Below are 14,215 nucleotides of genomic sequence, written 5' to 3' on the forward strand. Positions count from 1 at the left end.
GTCAATGGGGTGTCAACGCATCAGATCCCCCCTCTGGCCATGGAGGAGTGTGTGTGTGTGTGTGTGTGTGTGTGTGTGTGTGTGTGTGTGTGTGTGTGTGTGTGTGTGTTTGGAAAGGAGAATTGATCACATTAAGCCTGGGGACTGTTGGGGGGTGGATGAAAAGCTGATAGAAAGTGGAAGGGAATTAATTAGGCGAGTTTCTTCATCTTGATATGAATATCGGGCAGCACGCACGGGGTCCTTCAATGACGTCACGGAGGCGCGCCTTAAAACCAAAGAGCGCATCAGCGTGAGAGTCAAGGTTTGATCCCGCTCGATCGCTTTTGGATCCTATGATCGCGGGAACCCCGTCAGCTGGTGAGCGGGAAGTGCGCGAGGGGGCAGGAAGTTAGTTTCAGCCCTGTCGTGGCGGGGACTGACCTGAAAGCGGTGCGTAAATGTCCCCGCGGTGCGTAAATGTCCGCGACCCGGGTTGGATCAGGTGCTAGGTTATATTATCCGTGGCCAGAGAAGTAGAACTAGTGTCCGAAGCAGGAGCCCAGCTTTGGCACGGATGCTGTTGGACGTCGCTCCCTCGCCTCTCCTCTGAGCCATGGCTTACTCTCAGCTGGGATACTCCTACTCCGCCGCTCCGCAGGTAAACAGTTGTTGGCACGTTGTTTTTAATTCAACATTTGATCTAGAAAGGGAAGGTAAGTTGTTTTTGTTTACGTTCTTGTTTTTTTTTTTTTTGGAAAATAAGGAAGAGTTTAGTTTTGCGAGCATGTTTTATTCATTTTATTTTAAAAAAATAACTGAGGACAGAAGCTCGTCTAGTTCTGTAAATGAAATGTAAATATAAGTAAAGGATTCTTGTTGTTATTTTAGGTTTTTTTCAGTTTTGTGTGTGAAAAAAAAAGTCTCTCTGACGGAGGACGGGTGTTTCCTCTCATGATTGTCTCTCAGTTTCTGATGACCTCAGGACCTCTGGCCGGTTGTCTGGAGCCCGGATCGCCTCAGTCCCACACGGTGCTGCGCTCCCCGGGCCACCAGCTCTCCCCTGGCCCGGGCATGGGTGTCTACAGCAGCGCGTACACCAAGCGTCAAAGTTACTACAACGCCTGCAGCAGCGACGCCGGCGCTCTCTACCCCCGGGTGAGTCCCGCAGTCTACCGTTCTACCGTCGTTGCCCTTTACTCACTCCTTGCGCGCAACTCTGCACGACTCCCCGATGACGCAGAGAGATAGAAAATGATGGGGTTTTGAAACCATAAATAAACTCACAAAGAATCTGTGGGAATATCTTCACCCTGATCATCTTTAATGATGTCAAATATTTCCAGGGGCCACTGGAACCCAAAGCTGCCTCTGTGCCGATGGGGGCATCGCAGGCTCCAGCCTATTATCCCTATGAATATACATTTGGACAGTATTCCTATGACCGCTATGGGTGAGTGTGCAGGTGCCTTTACTTCCCTTAAAATACACCTTATTTATAGATTCAAACCAGTCACATGTTAATATCAGATATCCTTCTCTTATACTGCTTTACGTGCCTGCTTTTCAGTGGAACGATTACTCTGGTAGCTCCTCACACTACAGTGGGGTTTTCTTTCTGCCACCAATGAAATTATTTTACTGTCAATATTCCTCCAGAAATGCTACAAACGGCTTCTTCTGTTTGCAACGACAAGCAGATTATGATGAGCTGCTCTTTTGTTCAGGTATACCTCATCTGAAGGCGCTTCACGCCGTAAAAATGCCACCCGGGAGACTACGGGCACCCTGAAGGCCTGGCTGCAGGAGCACCAGAAGAATCCCTACCCAACCAAGGGGGAGAAGATCATGCTTGCCATCATCACCAGGATGACCCTGACACAAGTAGGTTTCAGAGAAAGAGCCATGAACTTCAGCCAAAAGCTGCCAGTATTTGCTCCTCTGTCCTCTGGTGTGCATTTCCCTCGTCCTCATTACTATGTCTTCACTTCTTTCCTTTGTATCTTCCCTCCGTCTCCCATCTCTTTCATTCCGTCATCCCTCCTGACATCCACTCCCTCGCTCCCTCAGGTGTCGACATGGTTCGCCAATGCCCGCAGGAGGCTAAAGAAGGAGAACAAGGTGACATGGTCACCGCGGACCTGCAAAACCTCAGATGACCGAGGTTGTGATGAGGACAGCGATGAAGCGGAAAAGTCTCTGAAAAGTGACAAAGACATTCCAGGTAGACTTGAGTCCATCTGACCTTGGTTTAAATTAGCCGTGTGTGTTAGCATAGGTAAACTTAATCCTTCGCTCCTCAGATCAACAGTGTGGGGACCTGCAGAGTGATCTGGAAGACTTTGACCTGCTGGATTCTGACGCCTCTGACTGTGAGCCAAAGCCACCTTTTCCTACAGAGGACAATGAACCAAACGCCCCACACAGGCATCTCATGTACAGCTCAGAGCCACTGCGCGGGACAGACAGATTGTCTCCTGACTGCCCCAAACTTACACCGGCTCAAGACCAAAACACCACCTTCTATCCCATCCCAGATGTCCAAAACTCAGACACCAAGCCCAAAATCTGGTCCATTGCTCAAACTGCTGTGTCTTTGGATGCTAGTTTGCAGCCAGAATACCCGCCCTGTATGCTGTCATCAACCGGCACCTCCTCTCCTGGTTACCCATCAAATATGGCACTAACCAAGGCAGACAGGCAGCAGGAGTCACCAGTCGCCACTCTCCGAGAGTGGGTGGATGGAGTTTTCCACGGCCGCCCTTTCCAGCAGCCCAAACCAGCGGTGTTGTGGAAAGGTTTAGATGAAGCAGCGATGGACAGCAGAACGCCGGGACAATCCTTTGAACTGGTTCGGTCGTCTTTGTAGACCGACCAACGCACCGTTAAAGACTGCTGGACTGAGTACTTCAAAGTCTATATTTTGATGTTGACCAACTGACTGTTCACGAAGCCCACCTCCACGCTAGTTACTGTTGCTATCCAGCCTTCCATTCTCAGACCGAAAATGCCCACAGTGCTGATAGCAGTAGCAGGTATTTCACTTTGTAGTAATTAAAAGCATCCTTGGTTACAGAGGTAGACAAAGGGAGGATTTCTTGCTAGCAATTGTCCATTTTTTTCATCTGTAGTGAAAACTGTCGGTGGGAAATTTTATTAGCTCTAGCTAGCATGCTAATTAAGCTAGCACTAATGCCATGAGATTAAAAAAACACTGACTAGCTGTGACTTTTTAAAAAAATGTTTCCAGACTTTTAAAAACAAAAATCCTGTAAAAGGCATTTGATGGCCGCACTCACACGAAGGAACATCACCTAGCATCCCTCTGCACATCCCTGTCCAAACTGTTTGTGGCCCCCTAACCCCCCCCTCCCCCTTGCTTACTTACCATGCACTGACTTGTCCCCCCCCCCACACCTGGACTAGCTGTAGTGTTGACTCAAAGCTGTGTTCCTCCTCACTTCTCAGTCACTTTGGATGAACTCGATGCCAAAAGACGCACCTGTAAAATTGCGCTAAAAGACTGACACTTAAATTTCATGTCTCATGCCAGCAAAAAATGTCAGTAATAATTCTGGGCGAGGATGTGAGGGGTGTTAGGGTGGGGACTGACTCTTCAGCCTTAAAACAACAGCTTTTCCTGCTGGAGTCAACAGGAGGAAGAGAAGGTCCGCCATCTTGGACAGCTACTTTCAGTTTCACCGCAGTGTCAAAATAAAACTACTGTAGGCTGTGGAGTGGAGTAAAGGAGCCGTGGGATTAAGCAGATGTGGTGGTGGGTGGGGGGCATCGGCTGCAAGCTCACCGCTGATCTTGAGCAGCGTAGGAGAGCTGGAGGTGCCCAACGATGGGTTTTTCTGGTACATGTGAGCTGCTTCTACGTCACTGCGGTTCTTCTCTCTGTTGCCAAGCTACAGACGAACATCTGCAAGATGCACGAAAATTTCAGCGCATCATCAGTATCGGCAGATATTGGTTCATTTTTTTAATACGCTACTTTTATTCTGATAGCTGATATTTGCATCGGCCCAGTTTTGCTCAAATCTCTCCATTTTTCACCGTCTTGAGGAAATAATGTGTAACTATGGTTAATGAATTTTTCAACGTTTTCTGAAATAAAGAAAAAAAAATCCTTTTTCAAAGTCTGAATATCAAATAAACATGTTTTTATATCCCGTAGCTTACATCACCAAAAACTCTTCTCTCCTTGCACAGCTGATGAGAGCCAGTTTTATGACATCATAGAAATCCTGACAGTGACGAATACGGCAAACACGGCGGTAAAGCGCTCTCCGAAAAAAAGTGAAACAAATTCAAAGCTCTAACAATGAGGACTGCATAAATACAACAGGAGGAAAATAAAATGGAGACGTAACAGCATAAAAACGTGAAGTGACTCAAAAAATAACCTCAGATAAAAATCAAGAAATGACTTTGGATGAAACGTAGCTCCGAAGGGGAAGTTCATGATTTGCTTTGGAAGCTTGAAATCAAAACAAAGCCCATCATTTTTTGTCCTCCTTTGCTTGCTGCCTTGCATCTTCCAACCCAAAACATCTGCTAATTCGCATGAAAACTAGCTTGAACAGCCAGAACGGAGCGTGGATTTGACTTCTTGTTTGTTTTTGAAGTAATGAGACGTAAGTAAATCTTTTATGACATTCGCATCATTGACACTTTCACAAGAACATCAGCGCACTGTCCACTCGTGTCACTTCTAACTTCTGTTGCTGGTTCCAGTATCAGGGACATTAAAACACGAGCATCCACCCAATAGCAATATCATTTTTGAAATAAGCCTTCAAATTTAGTTATCAAATGACAAAAATACGTAATGAAGGTGGGATTTTTTTTGTTTGGAGTGAAATAAAAAAACCCAGTTTGGATATTAAGAGTGGAACTGGGTGCTGGCATCTTCTTCTGAATTACGTTTCCTGAAAAAAGTTGTCCTATCAGCAGGTAGGCGTGTGGCTTCTAGCCGATACTGCTACCGACGTGAAAAGCAAATATGGACTGACGTGTGCGCGATATGTCAGTCCAGCTCCACTCAGTTTCTAAACTGCCGGACAGACTTCCTCGCTGACTTGCCTAACATCACCGATGTCTTACTTCCGAGGTTCACGCCCTTAGAGATGATATTTGCCTCCATGCTGAGAGCAGAAGTCGTCAGTCTCGATGGCGGGTCTTCCTTTGTGCATGCAGACCCACAATTTGCTATATTCAGCAAAGATGGAACTAAAAATGCCTGCTCCAAACTCTTCAATGAGGGGGTCACTGGCGGTGGAAGTCTGTGGGGATCACGACAGGCAGCAGGGTACTCTCCCGTTTGAGACGCTGATTTTCAACTGGAGAGAAAAACGCTGTTTAATCGTTTGCCTACATTTTGTTGTGTGTTTGGTTTTGACTTCACCTCCATGTTGTTGAAATGCTGAGTAAAGCTCCATGGTGAAAATGGTCTGTTGTGCCTTGTTACGGTTCAGAAACTATGACAGGACAATTGGGTTTTTTTTGGGAGTGTGTCAATGAAGAGTCAGCTATTGATGTAATGATGATGCTATTTGTCACATTTTGGGCGACTCCCACTCTCTCTGAGAGTCGAAGGAAACTATCACCACACTCTTCCCTGCTGCAATGTTGTAGACGTAAAATGTTGCACTATAGCCCCCGCGCGTGCGCATGCACACACGCTCACACACACACACACACACACACACACACACACACACACACACACACACAGTCACACACACACACAGTCACAATAATAAAAAGTGTATTTCTCCCCTTCCCCTCTCTTTCATTACATTAGAAACCCTTTGTTCTGAGCCATTAGCGATATCAGTTCAATTGATGAAAATCCTGTTCAGAAATAGTGGAATAAAGCCTTGGATGGGTGTGTGTGTGTGTTTGTGTGTGTGTGTGTGTGTGTGTGTGTGTGGTTTAAGGGAGTGAAAGGGGGGAAGTGGGTTGTATTCAGCCGTGACTAATGGAAACACACAGAGGAGGGTGCTGCTAAATTGTTAAATCGATGCCACTTCCACCCCGGCTCCAGATATAGCTGCAATCAGCCATGCGTCCCCTTTCATTAGGCAGCTTGTGACTTTGTCAACCTGGGAATGCAAGAAAAAAACACCTCGCGCAAAACGCTCCATAAAACCTCTTAAGTCATTTTAAGCGAGCGCCACTCTGTGCTCAAAGGCATACCTGGAACAGAAACAAAGAGAGAAAGAAAGCCTGGCATCATTAGCCCTAAACCGTGTCTAAAAAATAAACTTCCATCAGCTTCAATTATCAAAGAAACTTGAGAAATTTAGCACTCGAAGTATTTAAACTGACACTTTCTGAAAGTAAGCACAACAAGAGACAGTGACTTTTTTTCAACAGCCTTCTCCTGTTTTCGATTTAGGAACAGTGATAAAGTATTTATCAGAACAGAGGAGGGATCTTCCCGGGCTTTGTATGGAATTAACCATTTCAGATTAAATAATTCAGGATGAATTCAAGCGAGAATTTCATTCTCTTTCTGCCTCATAAATAAGTAAGATTTAAGATGATAAATAATGACATCTGACTTCTTATTTTGGTAAAGTTTTCTTCCCCCCACTCGCTGTCAGAAAGTATCTCGTTGTGGACGGATGTCGTTTTTTTTATATTTGAGTCTTTCTGTAAATTTTATGTTATAGAAATAATACAATGTTGTTTTCTGTTTAAACACGTCAAGCTGACTTTGACTTCAAAAGTGGAGATAGTCGTGCCGTGACGGCTAAGAGGCTGACCCGGTGCTGAGTGGGGCTTGAACCTCACGGTTGTCGTCACCCTTCGTTGGTGCAGAGTTAAGCTAAAAATACAGTCCAGCATGTCTTCAGAAAAGGGAAACCATGTCAACGGGTAAAACGTCCATTGTAAATTAAGAGTCAGTCCAACGCGCCGACCTTCTCTGGTGTTGTGAGATACTGGTGCTGGATTAATTGGGGTCCTTAGAACATGTAAACCTAGACTGTCCAATAGTTCAGTGAATTGAAATTGATGGTTTCTCAACCAAGTTCTGTATTTCTACCGAAGTGAATCGAGATCCGTCCCACATTTTGTGAGGTAAAAAAGGAAGCTGAGGAGGCCGATTCCACTGTGGAGCGGATGGGAACTGCAGCATGGGTTACTCATTCTCCCCGGCCTTGACCTAAAGTTAGGCCAGGTCTAATCCAGCTCTGTAACACATTTAAAACAGCAGTGCCCACAGCACTTTGCAAACGTACAACAGACGCAGATCATTGCAAATAGGACTGTGTGAGCACAGAACACACGAGAGAAGAACGAGCATTACCTGAGCAATCAAAATACAATGGCTGACTAAACCAGGAACAAAGACTTCCTGGAGAGAGACAACCCTCCGAAGGCAGCTGGCGATGAAGCAGGCTAGTTGGACTTCTGGTGGTGGAACTCCACCACCTCGTGGTGTAGACTCACAGTATGAATACTATCTGACAAATTATTTGTCACACTGCTACATCACTCAGACGTGGGCAATTGTGGATTTGAGCCCTATTCACACTGCAGTCGTATTACCCGGGGGAGGTCATGTGATTTAGGAGCGACCCCCCCAGCGTCTGTGTCCTGTGAGGTACATTCACAGGATTCTTACTCGACTGCGCTAGCTGTTTTTGACACAGAAAATGGATACGATAATGACAGAAGACCTTCATGGTGTGATTTATTTTGAAGGACTTCTTTTGCAAAGTTTCCACGAAGACACTGAGGTTCCAGAAGTGTATCAATGGCACCGGAGCTCGCTGGCGTACCTTAGCGTCGGATCTGATTCCTGAGTCCGCCGTTGCTCTCAGCTCCTTCTTCACTCTGGTGACCCTGGCCAAGGAGGTCTAGTCCTTGGTGGTGTTCGTTTGTCTGTGTGTCAGCAGGATTGTGTAAAATCTACGCCGGATTTTCCCCAACTTGGTGGAGGGGTGGTAGAAGAACCCATTCAACTTCGGAGCAGATGATTAATTGTGGCGATAGGAAATGAGATATTTGAGGCTTATTTCACACCTTGATGTACTCCTCCTAGTGGGCCGACCTCATCCATCGTCCCCTCACACACACCGGGTCATCAGGAGTCATTATGGCCTCAGCATCTTGTTCAAGAACACTTGAGGCTTGACCTACTGTGCTCACTTGCTGTGTGTGCTCGTGCTGTCTAGGTGTGCAAGTGCGTCCCACTCCTACAGTTAGGGACAGTCCACACTGACAATGAGGCCACTCCAGAGTGACGTGTGGCCTTGAATACAACCCACAATGCATCACTGCTTTGTGAGCCACAGGAATTCAGGGATTAAAATTGGAGACAATAGATACATGACACAATATCAGCCATGTTTCACGTTCAAGTCCGTCCATGAAAATGTATTGTAGATATTTGTAAGTGGAGAAAGTTTGTCATTTTTCCACTCGTTCTTTCTTTTTTTCATTGATGTCAATAAACACACAGCCTGAGAAGGATTCAGTTCTCTATCCAAAAGCTTCTCCAGACTGTTGCAGTGACAGAGACGGACGCTCCTCTGGTCTGGACTACTGCGTTTAAGTAGAGTGTGTGTGTGTGTGTGTGTGTGTGTGTGTGTGTGTGTGTGTTGGGTGATGGGGAAAGTGAAGAGAAGAACAATGAAAGTGCTATAAAAACCAAGCAAGTCTGATGCAGTGAAAACGAAACCCTCCAGTTGCAGAAGTGTGTGTGTCACTCTCCACGATGAAGACGTATCCAGTTCGTCTCTGTGGCCGCTCAGATACTTTAACGCTGCGTCTGAGAGGACATTGCACCGAGGAACGCAGCACTAAACTTTGCTGAGCGTCCCGGTCTGACGACGTCCACCAGCTGAACCTCACTGATAGCACCACCTAGTGGTTAGAGAATCTAAGTATCATAATACCTATGCTGTACATAGTCTGTGTGTGTTCTCTAGCGCCCCCTAGATGACACAGGAAGTGATGTTTGCATGAGAGTGCACGCGTTTGTCTGTTCCATGCAGAATCCAAGGATCAGGGTTCACCTCCCTCTGACGTGGCGCTCTGACGTGAGCAGGCCGGCTCGTCACTCCCGGCTTCACCTGAGGCCTGAGCACCAAAGCGCCGGGGGCTGACCGAGGCACTGGGGCAGAGCTTTGTGCTTTCGGAGTGATTTGTAGTTTGCAAAAAGTTGACAAAGGCATGTAGGTCCAAGCCAAAAAAAAGATCCAGGTGGTGGACAGAGTAACACGTTAGAATAAAGACTTTGCAATTTCCCTGGCGGAACGTCCAAAAGGGATTAATAAAGTAATCTGTCTGTCTGTCTGTCTGTCTGTAGACACGGAACACCGGATGCGGCTCCCACAAAAAGTTTTATTGTCACCAACACTGATTTGCTCCACTGACCTCTCACACGTTTCCTCCTCAACTCCAGCCATCACCTAACTCCTCGTCCTCTTCCCTAACTCACATGCCTCTCTCCTTCCTTTCCCATCCGGCGTATTCTCCCTCTCTCTCCCTCCCCTCCCCTCCCTCCACTACTGGTCTCACCTCACCCTCTGTCTGCTCCAGACACACATGCGAGGCGCTCAACAGCCCGTCTGACACGAAGGCCTGCTCCCTGGGCCATATAATGTGATTAAGCCACAGTGAATTGCTGTATAGGTCAGGGAATGTTAGACCCACTGTTTACTTGTCTGGCTCACACCAGGAGTTATTTGCTCCTTTGTGTATTACGAGAGAATTGACACATCTGTGATCGCAATTACCGAACACTGAGGTGTTGTTTAAAATGTCATATGCATTTTCCATATCATCCACTGACTCATCTCCTGAGTTGCAGTTGGAATGTCTGCACAGGAAAGTATTGATAACTTCAAATTACTCCTCTCTGCACTTTCTGTCTGACACCTATTTCCTTTCAACAGTGAGTATCACATACCTAAACACACACACACACACACACACACACACACACACACACACACACACACACACACACACACACACACACACACACACACACACACACTTACACACCCACAGATCTAAGTCTCTTGCGTCTTGTCACACACACTTTGGTTTTCCGGGGCTATCAAAGTGCTGAGTGCAAACTCTCTCCTCCAAAAACTGTCACATGTCGCCAGAGGTGTCTCGCTCCCAGCGGTAACCCTCTGAGCTCCTGGCACAGGAACAAGTCATTATTTCCATGGTAAAGGTCAGACGCTCTGTCACCTGACTCCAGAGTGGCGCTCAGTGAAGTCGCCTCCAGACAATGACCAGAGGTCAGTTTTCTGTTTTGCCTGCTTGAAGAGTAAGTATGAATTCGAGGGAGACAGGCTGCTCCCAGATCTGCCTAAAGCCCCTTTTGGTCACAGTGGCTTCCAGACATAGAGGTTCAGATAATTGGCTGCAGGCAGCTCCATAATGAGCCTGGGGGTCTGAAATATGACACATCTTCAAGGAAAAATATTCTAATGGGGCAATTACAGCAATGAGGAGGATGTTTTTCTACAGAGTGAGTGATTGTTGTGAAGGAAGGGGTACTGTGCTCAAGAATTCACTGGCATTTAACTCAATTATCCATCCAGGAACTGTTGGGTATGATTAATCTCATTTGAGTGGGTGGCCCGACCTAATCGTGCAGGTCACATTATGCTTCAGACTTGTATTTGCAATTATTATCTAATATCATGCAGAGAAAGTGGATAACTGGATGCAGCTTTGGACTCACCTGCTGGTTTGACAGTTCAAGGTTGAAGCCCCCTTCATTATCTGGAGTTACTCACTATATATGATGTCAACGGTTATTCTACTATGCTGCTTGATGCATTTAGGAACAGTGAATAATTTAAGAGTGCAGTTAAATCCAGTGCGGTTTAATTCAGCATAGTTCATATGCTCAGTTTCATGCGAAGCTCTTGCCCCTGGCAACGCCTACAACTGCACCAACCGCCACCTCGAGCCACTCACTTACCAACCGCAGCACCGACCCAGCAACCAGCTCTCTGACACAGACTCGGCTTCAACAATGAACACCTCTCCCCTTCAATCATCCGAAGTGCTCCGACTATAGATGAGGTTAACTACAAGCCAAGCCGCACTTCCAGAAGTCACCGGGGCCAATTATATCAGCCTGGCTAGCCTTCCCAACCTGAGCTCTATGGTGTGGAAAATGCAGTTCCACTGGCTGCATCACTGGGGACAGAACAGGCTAGTAGGGCTGTCTGGAGTGCAGGAGCAAGCGCAAGCCAATTTGGCATGCAGAGGTCTATGGAGAATAAGCCTGATGAAATATATATATGATCTTCTTCAAACATGTATTGTTCCGTGCTGCTGTATCTTATCAGGCTGACTCCTCCTAACATCCTCCAGCTTTAGCAGAGCAAGACCACAGCGCTGACTGTTGGGCGCCAGCGCAGAAGGAATACTACGGTGCTCTGTGCTCGTCACAGTAAAAACTACAAGAATGCCGTATCTCAACGAAGTCCTGATGAAACCAAACTCACTGCTCTGTTATGATCCAGTTACTGATGGCTCATGGAGAAAAAGACAAATCATGCTGAAAGAAGAACGTGATGAAGGTGAAGGGCATCGCTGAGTAACAAGTTGAATGTTTGTCAGATTTGAAGGTTGGTTGTTGTTTACTTTCAGACAGATCCTTCACGGTCATATTTTCAGCAGCCTGCTCTGCACACTTCAATTGGAAATCAAGTCAGAAACTATTTATTAGATCTGCTAGAAAGAACTTCTCCAGCTGCAAGGCACTGCTGACATCTGCTGGTCATATGGGGGAAGTGCAAGCCACCGCCACGACACCAGAACTTACTGAAGTCTCACTAAATTTGACACAGATCTTTCCAAAACATTTGTACATATTTGAAAAAATACAAATTCAAATAATTACTGGTTGAAATCCATACCAACAGATAACCAGTGCACCCTCAGGCAGTCAGATATAATTTATTATCCAATAAAGTGATTCATACAGAGGAGAAGAGACAGGGATTGTGTCAGTGATGATGCTGCTGCTTGAACTGTAATCCACAGTAGCCACACGTACCCACTTTCGTGTCCTTATCCTAGAAAGACAAAGACATAAATATTAAGTATATTTGGGACCTTTGCATAACTTGTTGTCAGGTGACTATGTCACAAGTTTATCATAGAGCCTTGAAGAACAGCAAAACAGCTTCCCATTTTGCTATGTAAGCACTGGAAGCCGAGTTGGTTTTGGTAAAGAAGGTGTAAATAAGGCGGTACATTTTAACAGCGTTTACAGGACATTGTTAGGAGGCATCTTGTTTCAGCAATGAAAGTAAATGAGAGTCCTTGTTTTCTGATGTTATGTGTCAGGGAGATTATTTCTGCTGCGTCATGGGCAGAGCTGGACTGCTAATTAAAACAATTACATTTACAACTCATTACTCTTCTCAAACGTTATTACTCCCCACCACAGTAATTGCTAACTTGTTAAGTTACGTTCTTGTCACAACACTCAAAATCGGTAACTGCATCATTTAATGTCAGACTTGTGCCTCTGTTCACCAGCAGCGTGAGAAGCACACGTGGCTGAGCAGGCTTCATCTTTGGGGGCGTGTATTTCCGTGAGCTTCCTGTTGTCAACAGCAGATGTTTCAGCCCGCCCACAAAACAACACAATCCAAAACTTCCTGAACCAAAATGGGGTAAGCAATTTTTTCCAAAGCTCTCTGATTAAAGGGTCTGAAACTGCTGGAGTTGTGTGGGTGTGAAGTGTACACGTGGCAAAATGTGTTGGTGTGCATGTGGCTTTAGTACCACAACAGGTACGTGTCTAACAAGGACCTGCCATCTTCCTCCCACCACTGACGCAGCGAGACTCCTTCCTGCTGCTGAGTGTCAGCGGACCCATCGTCTATGCTAGCAAGCTGCTCTGGTGACGTGAAAATGAATCCATCCGTGATTGAATCCATCAGGTGGATGTGTCAGTAAGAGCTGACAACGTTAGTAGCAAGGTGTAAAAGATACAGTATTTTTGTGAATGTTGCCAAAATAATGATATTTGCATTATTTTTTAAGCCAATAATATAAAATTACCATGACTATACAGAGGTGATGGTCAAGATTTTGCAACTGCAAACAACAGCATTAAACCATATTCGCATTGCTGTCTCTTACCAGGTTGATGTAGACTTTGGGGTGTCCCAGGGCCCCCCCACCTCCATCACAGGACACCACTCTGGCCCCTATGTCAGTCACTGGCTCCTCCGCCACCAGCTTGATAGCAAAGCTCTTATTCACCTGAACACAAAATGTTCATTTCTGGTGTCGTCCAATCAGTAAGGTGGCGTGTGGACTGGCAACAGTTCCATGACTCACATTGTCATGATGGTTTTGTTCATTTTATTCTGATTTCCACGCAGTGAATGGCGACTAGTTATTCAAGCACACATCCAGATTTGAACCAGGAAAGAGTAAAGATGAAGGATGTTTCCACCATAACATTCCATAGTATATACAGTTATTTTCTACTTCATGGCATATTTGTTGTCACGTGTAATTGGGAAAGAAAACACTCTGATTTGAGAACAAGATATTGGCAAGTTGAAGTGTGATGGACATCCGAGCACAAACCTCGTCAATATGACGAACAGGAGTCAGTTCTTTCTTACCTCTTTCTGTCTGCCAACGAACCTGGCTCTCCTTGGATCCTTCTCATCATACACCTGCGGGCAGAACACACCGTTGACACTGGGCACATTCTTCCGCTCGGCTGATTTCATATCGAGTCACTGTTCTTGTTAGCATTATGTTAAATGTCACACACAAATGCGAGTGGCTGACGGTCAGATTTGACCGGCTAACTTCCCATTATAATGGACAAAAACTGTCCTATTAGAAGACACGTACTGTCAGGAGCTGCGCTACACTGGACGCAGTTAGCAAACAACTGTGCCACCTGAAGCTAATGATTAGCTAACGAGGACGGTGGAGAAGGACGGCTCTGAGACTCGCCTGGCCGGTGTGAGTGATGACCTCGCCGGTGCTGGAAGCATCCAGGCTGTAGCGGCGTGCTGGTACAGCAGAAAGCCTCAAAGGTGCAACAAACAAATTAGCATTTTTAATGAAGGACAGGATCCTTCCTATAGTTGCCGCCATGTTTACAACCTTACATACCCAAACTCCCTTGCGAGAAGAATCAACTACCTAATTTCAACTGTCCCTGAGTTCTGCCTTTCAGGCGGCCCGTAGGAAGCTTTTCAAC

The 14,215-nt window shown here is 46.0% G+C and overlaps 2 protein-coding genes across 2 annotated transcripts; one reads left to right on the forward strand and one right to left on the reverse strand.

The window, feature by feature from the left end:
- The first annotated feature begins 316 nt into the window (after positions 1-316).
- irx4b (iroquois homeobox 4b) lies at positions 317-4,036 on the forward strand. The gene is made up of 6 exons (XM_086193144.1): positions 317-640; positions 949-1,137; positions 1,326-1,432; positions 1,707-1,863; positions 2,050-2,203; positions 2,283-4,036. Exons 1-6 carry the CDS (start codon positions 596-598, stop codon positions 2,846-2,848), a joined length of 1,218 nt encoding a protein of 405 aa, XP_086049270.1. The 5' UTR covers positions 317-595; the 3' UTR covers positions 2,849-4,036.
- Positions 4,037-11,906: 7,870 nt separating this feature from the next.
- On the reverse strand, positions 11,907-14,152 carry ndufs6 (NADH:ubiquinone oxidoreductase subunit S6). Its single transcript, XM_086194017.1, has 4 exons — positions 13,966-14,152; positions 13,623-13,676; positions 13,129-13,251; positions 11,907-12,050 (listed from the first exon to the last, which is right to left on the reverse strand). Exons 1-4 carry the CDS (start codon positions 14,107-14,109, stop codon positions 11,982-11,984), a joined length of 390 nt encoding a protein of 129 aa, XP_086050143.1. The 5' UTR covers positions 14,110-14,152; the 3' UTR covers positions 11,907-11,981.
- Between the last annotated feature and the right edge of the window lie 63 nt (positions 14,153-14,215).

Source organism: Aulostomus chinensis, chromosome 22 (assembly GCF_037954235.1).
Source record: "Aulostomus chinensis isolate RoL2024-O1b breed Wild chromosome 22, RoL_Achi_v1.0, whole genome shotgun sequence".
In the NCBI taxonomy this organism is placed as follows: domain Eukaryota; kingdom Metazoa; phylum Chordata; class Actinopteri; order Syngnathiformes; family Aulostomidae; genus Aulostomus; species Aulostomus chinensis.

Bases quoted from the DNA above. Each gene is read 5' to 3' on its own strand.
- irx4b (XM_086193144.1), top strand. From the start codon at position 596: ATGGCTTACTCTCAGCTGGGATACTCCTACTCCGCCGCTCCGCAG. The intron at 1,138-1,325 runs GTGAGTCCCGCA...AAATATTTCCAG, and splicing joins CCGGCGCTCTCTACCCCCGG to GGGCCACTGGAACCCAAAGC. The intron at 2,204-2,282 runs GTAGACTTGAGT...TTCGCTCCTCAG, and splicing joins AAGTGACAAAGACATTCCAG to ATCAACAGTGTGGGGACCTG.
- ndufs6 (XM_086194017.1), bottom strand. From the start codon at position 14,109: ATGGCGGCAACTATAGGAAGGATCCTGTCCTTCATTAAAAATGCTAAT. The intron at 13,677-13,965 runs GCGAGTCTCAGA...TTCTGCCCGCAG, and splicing joins TCATCACTCACACCGGCCAG to GTGTATGATGAGAAGGATCC. The intron at 13,252-13,622 runs GTAAGAAAGAAC...TTTTGTGTTCAG, and splicing joins TCGTTGGCAGACAGAAAGAG to GTGAATAAGAGCTTTGCTAT.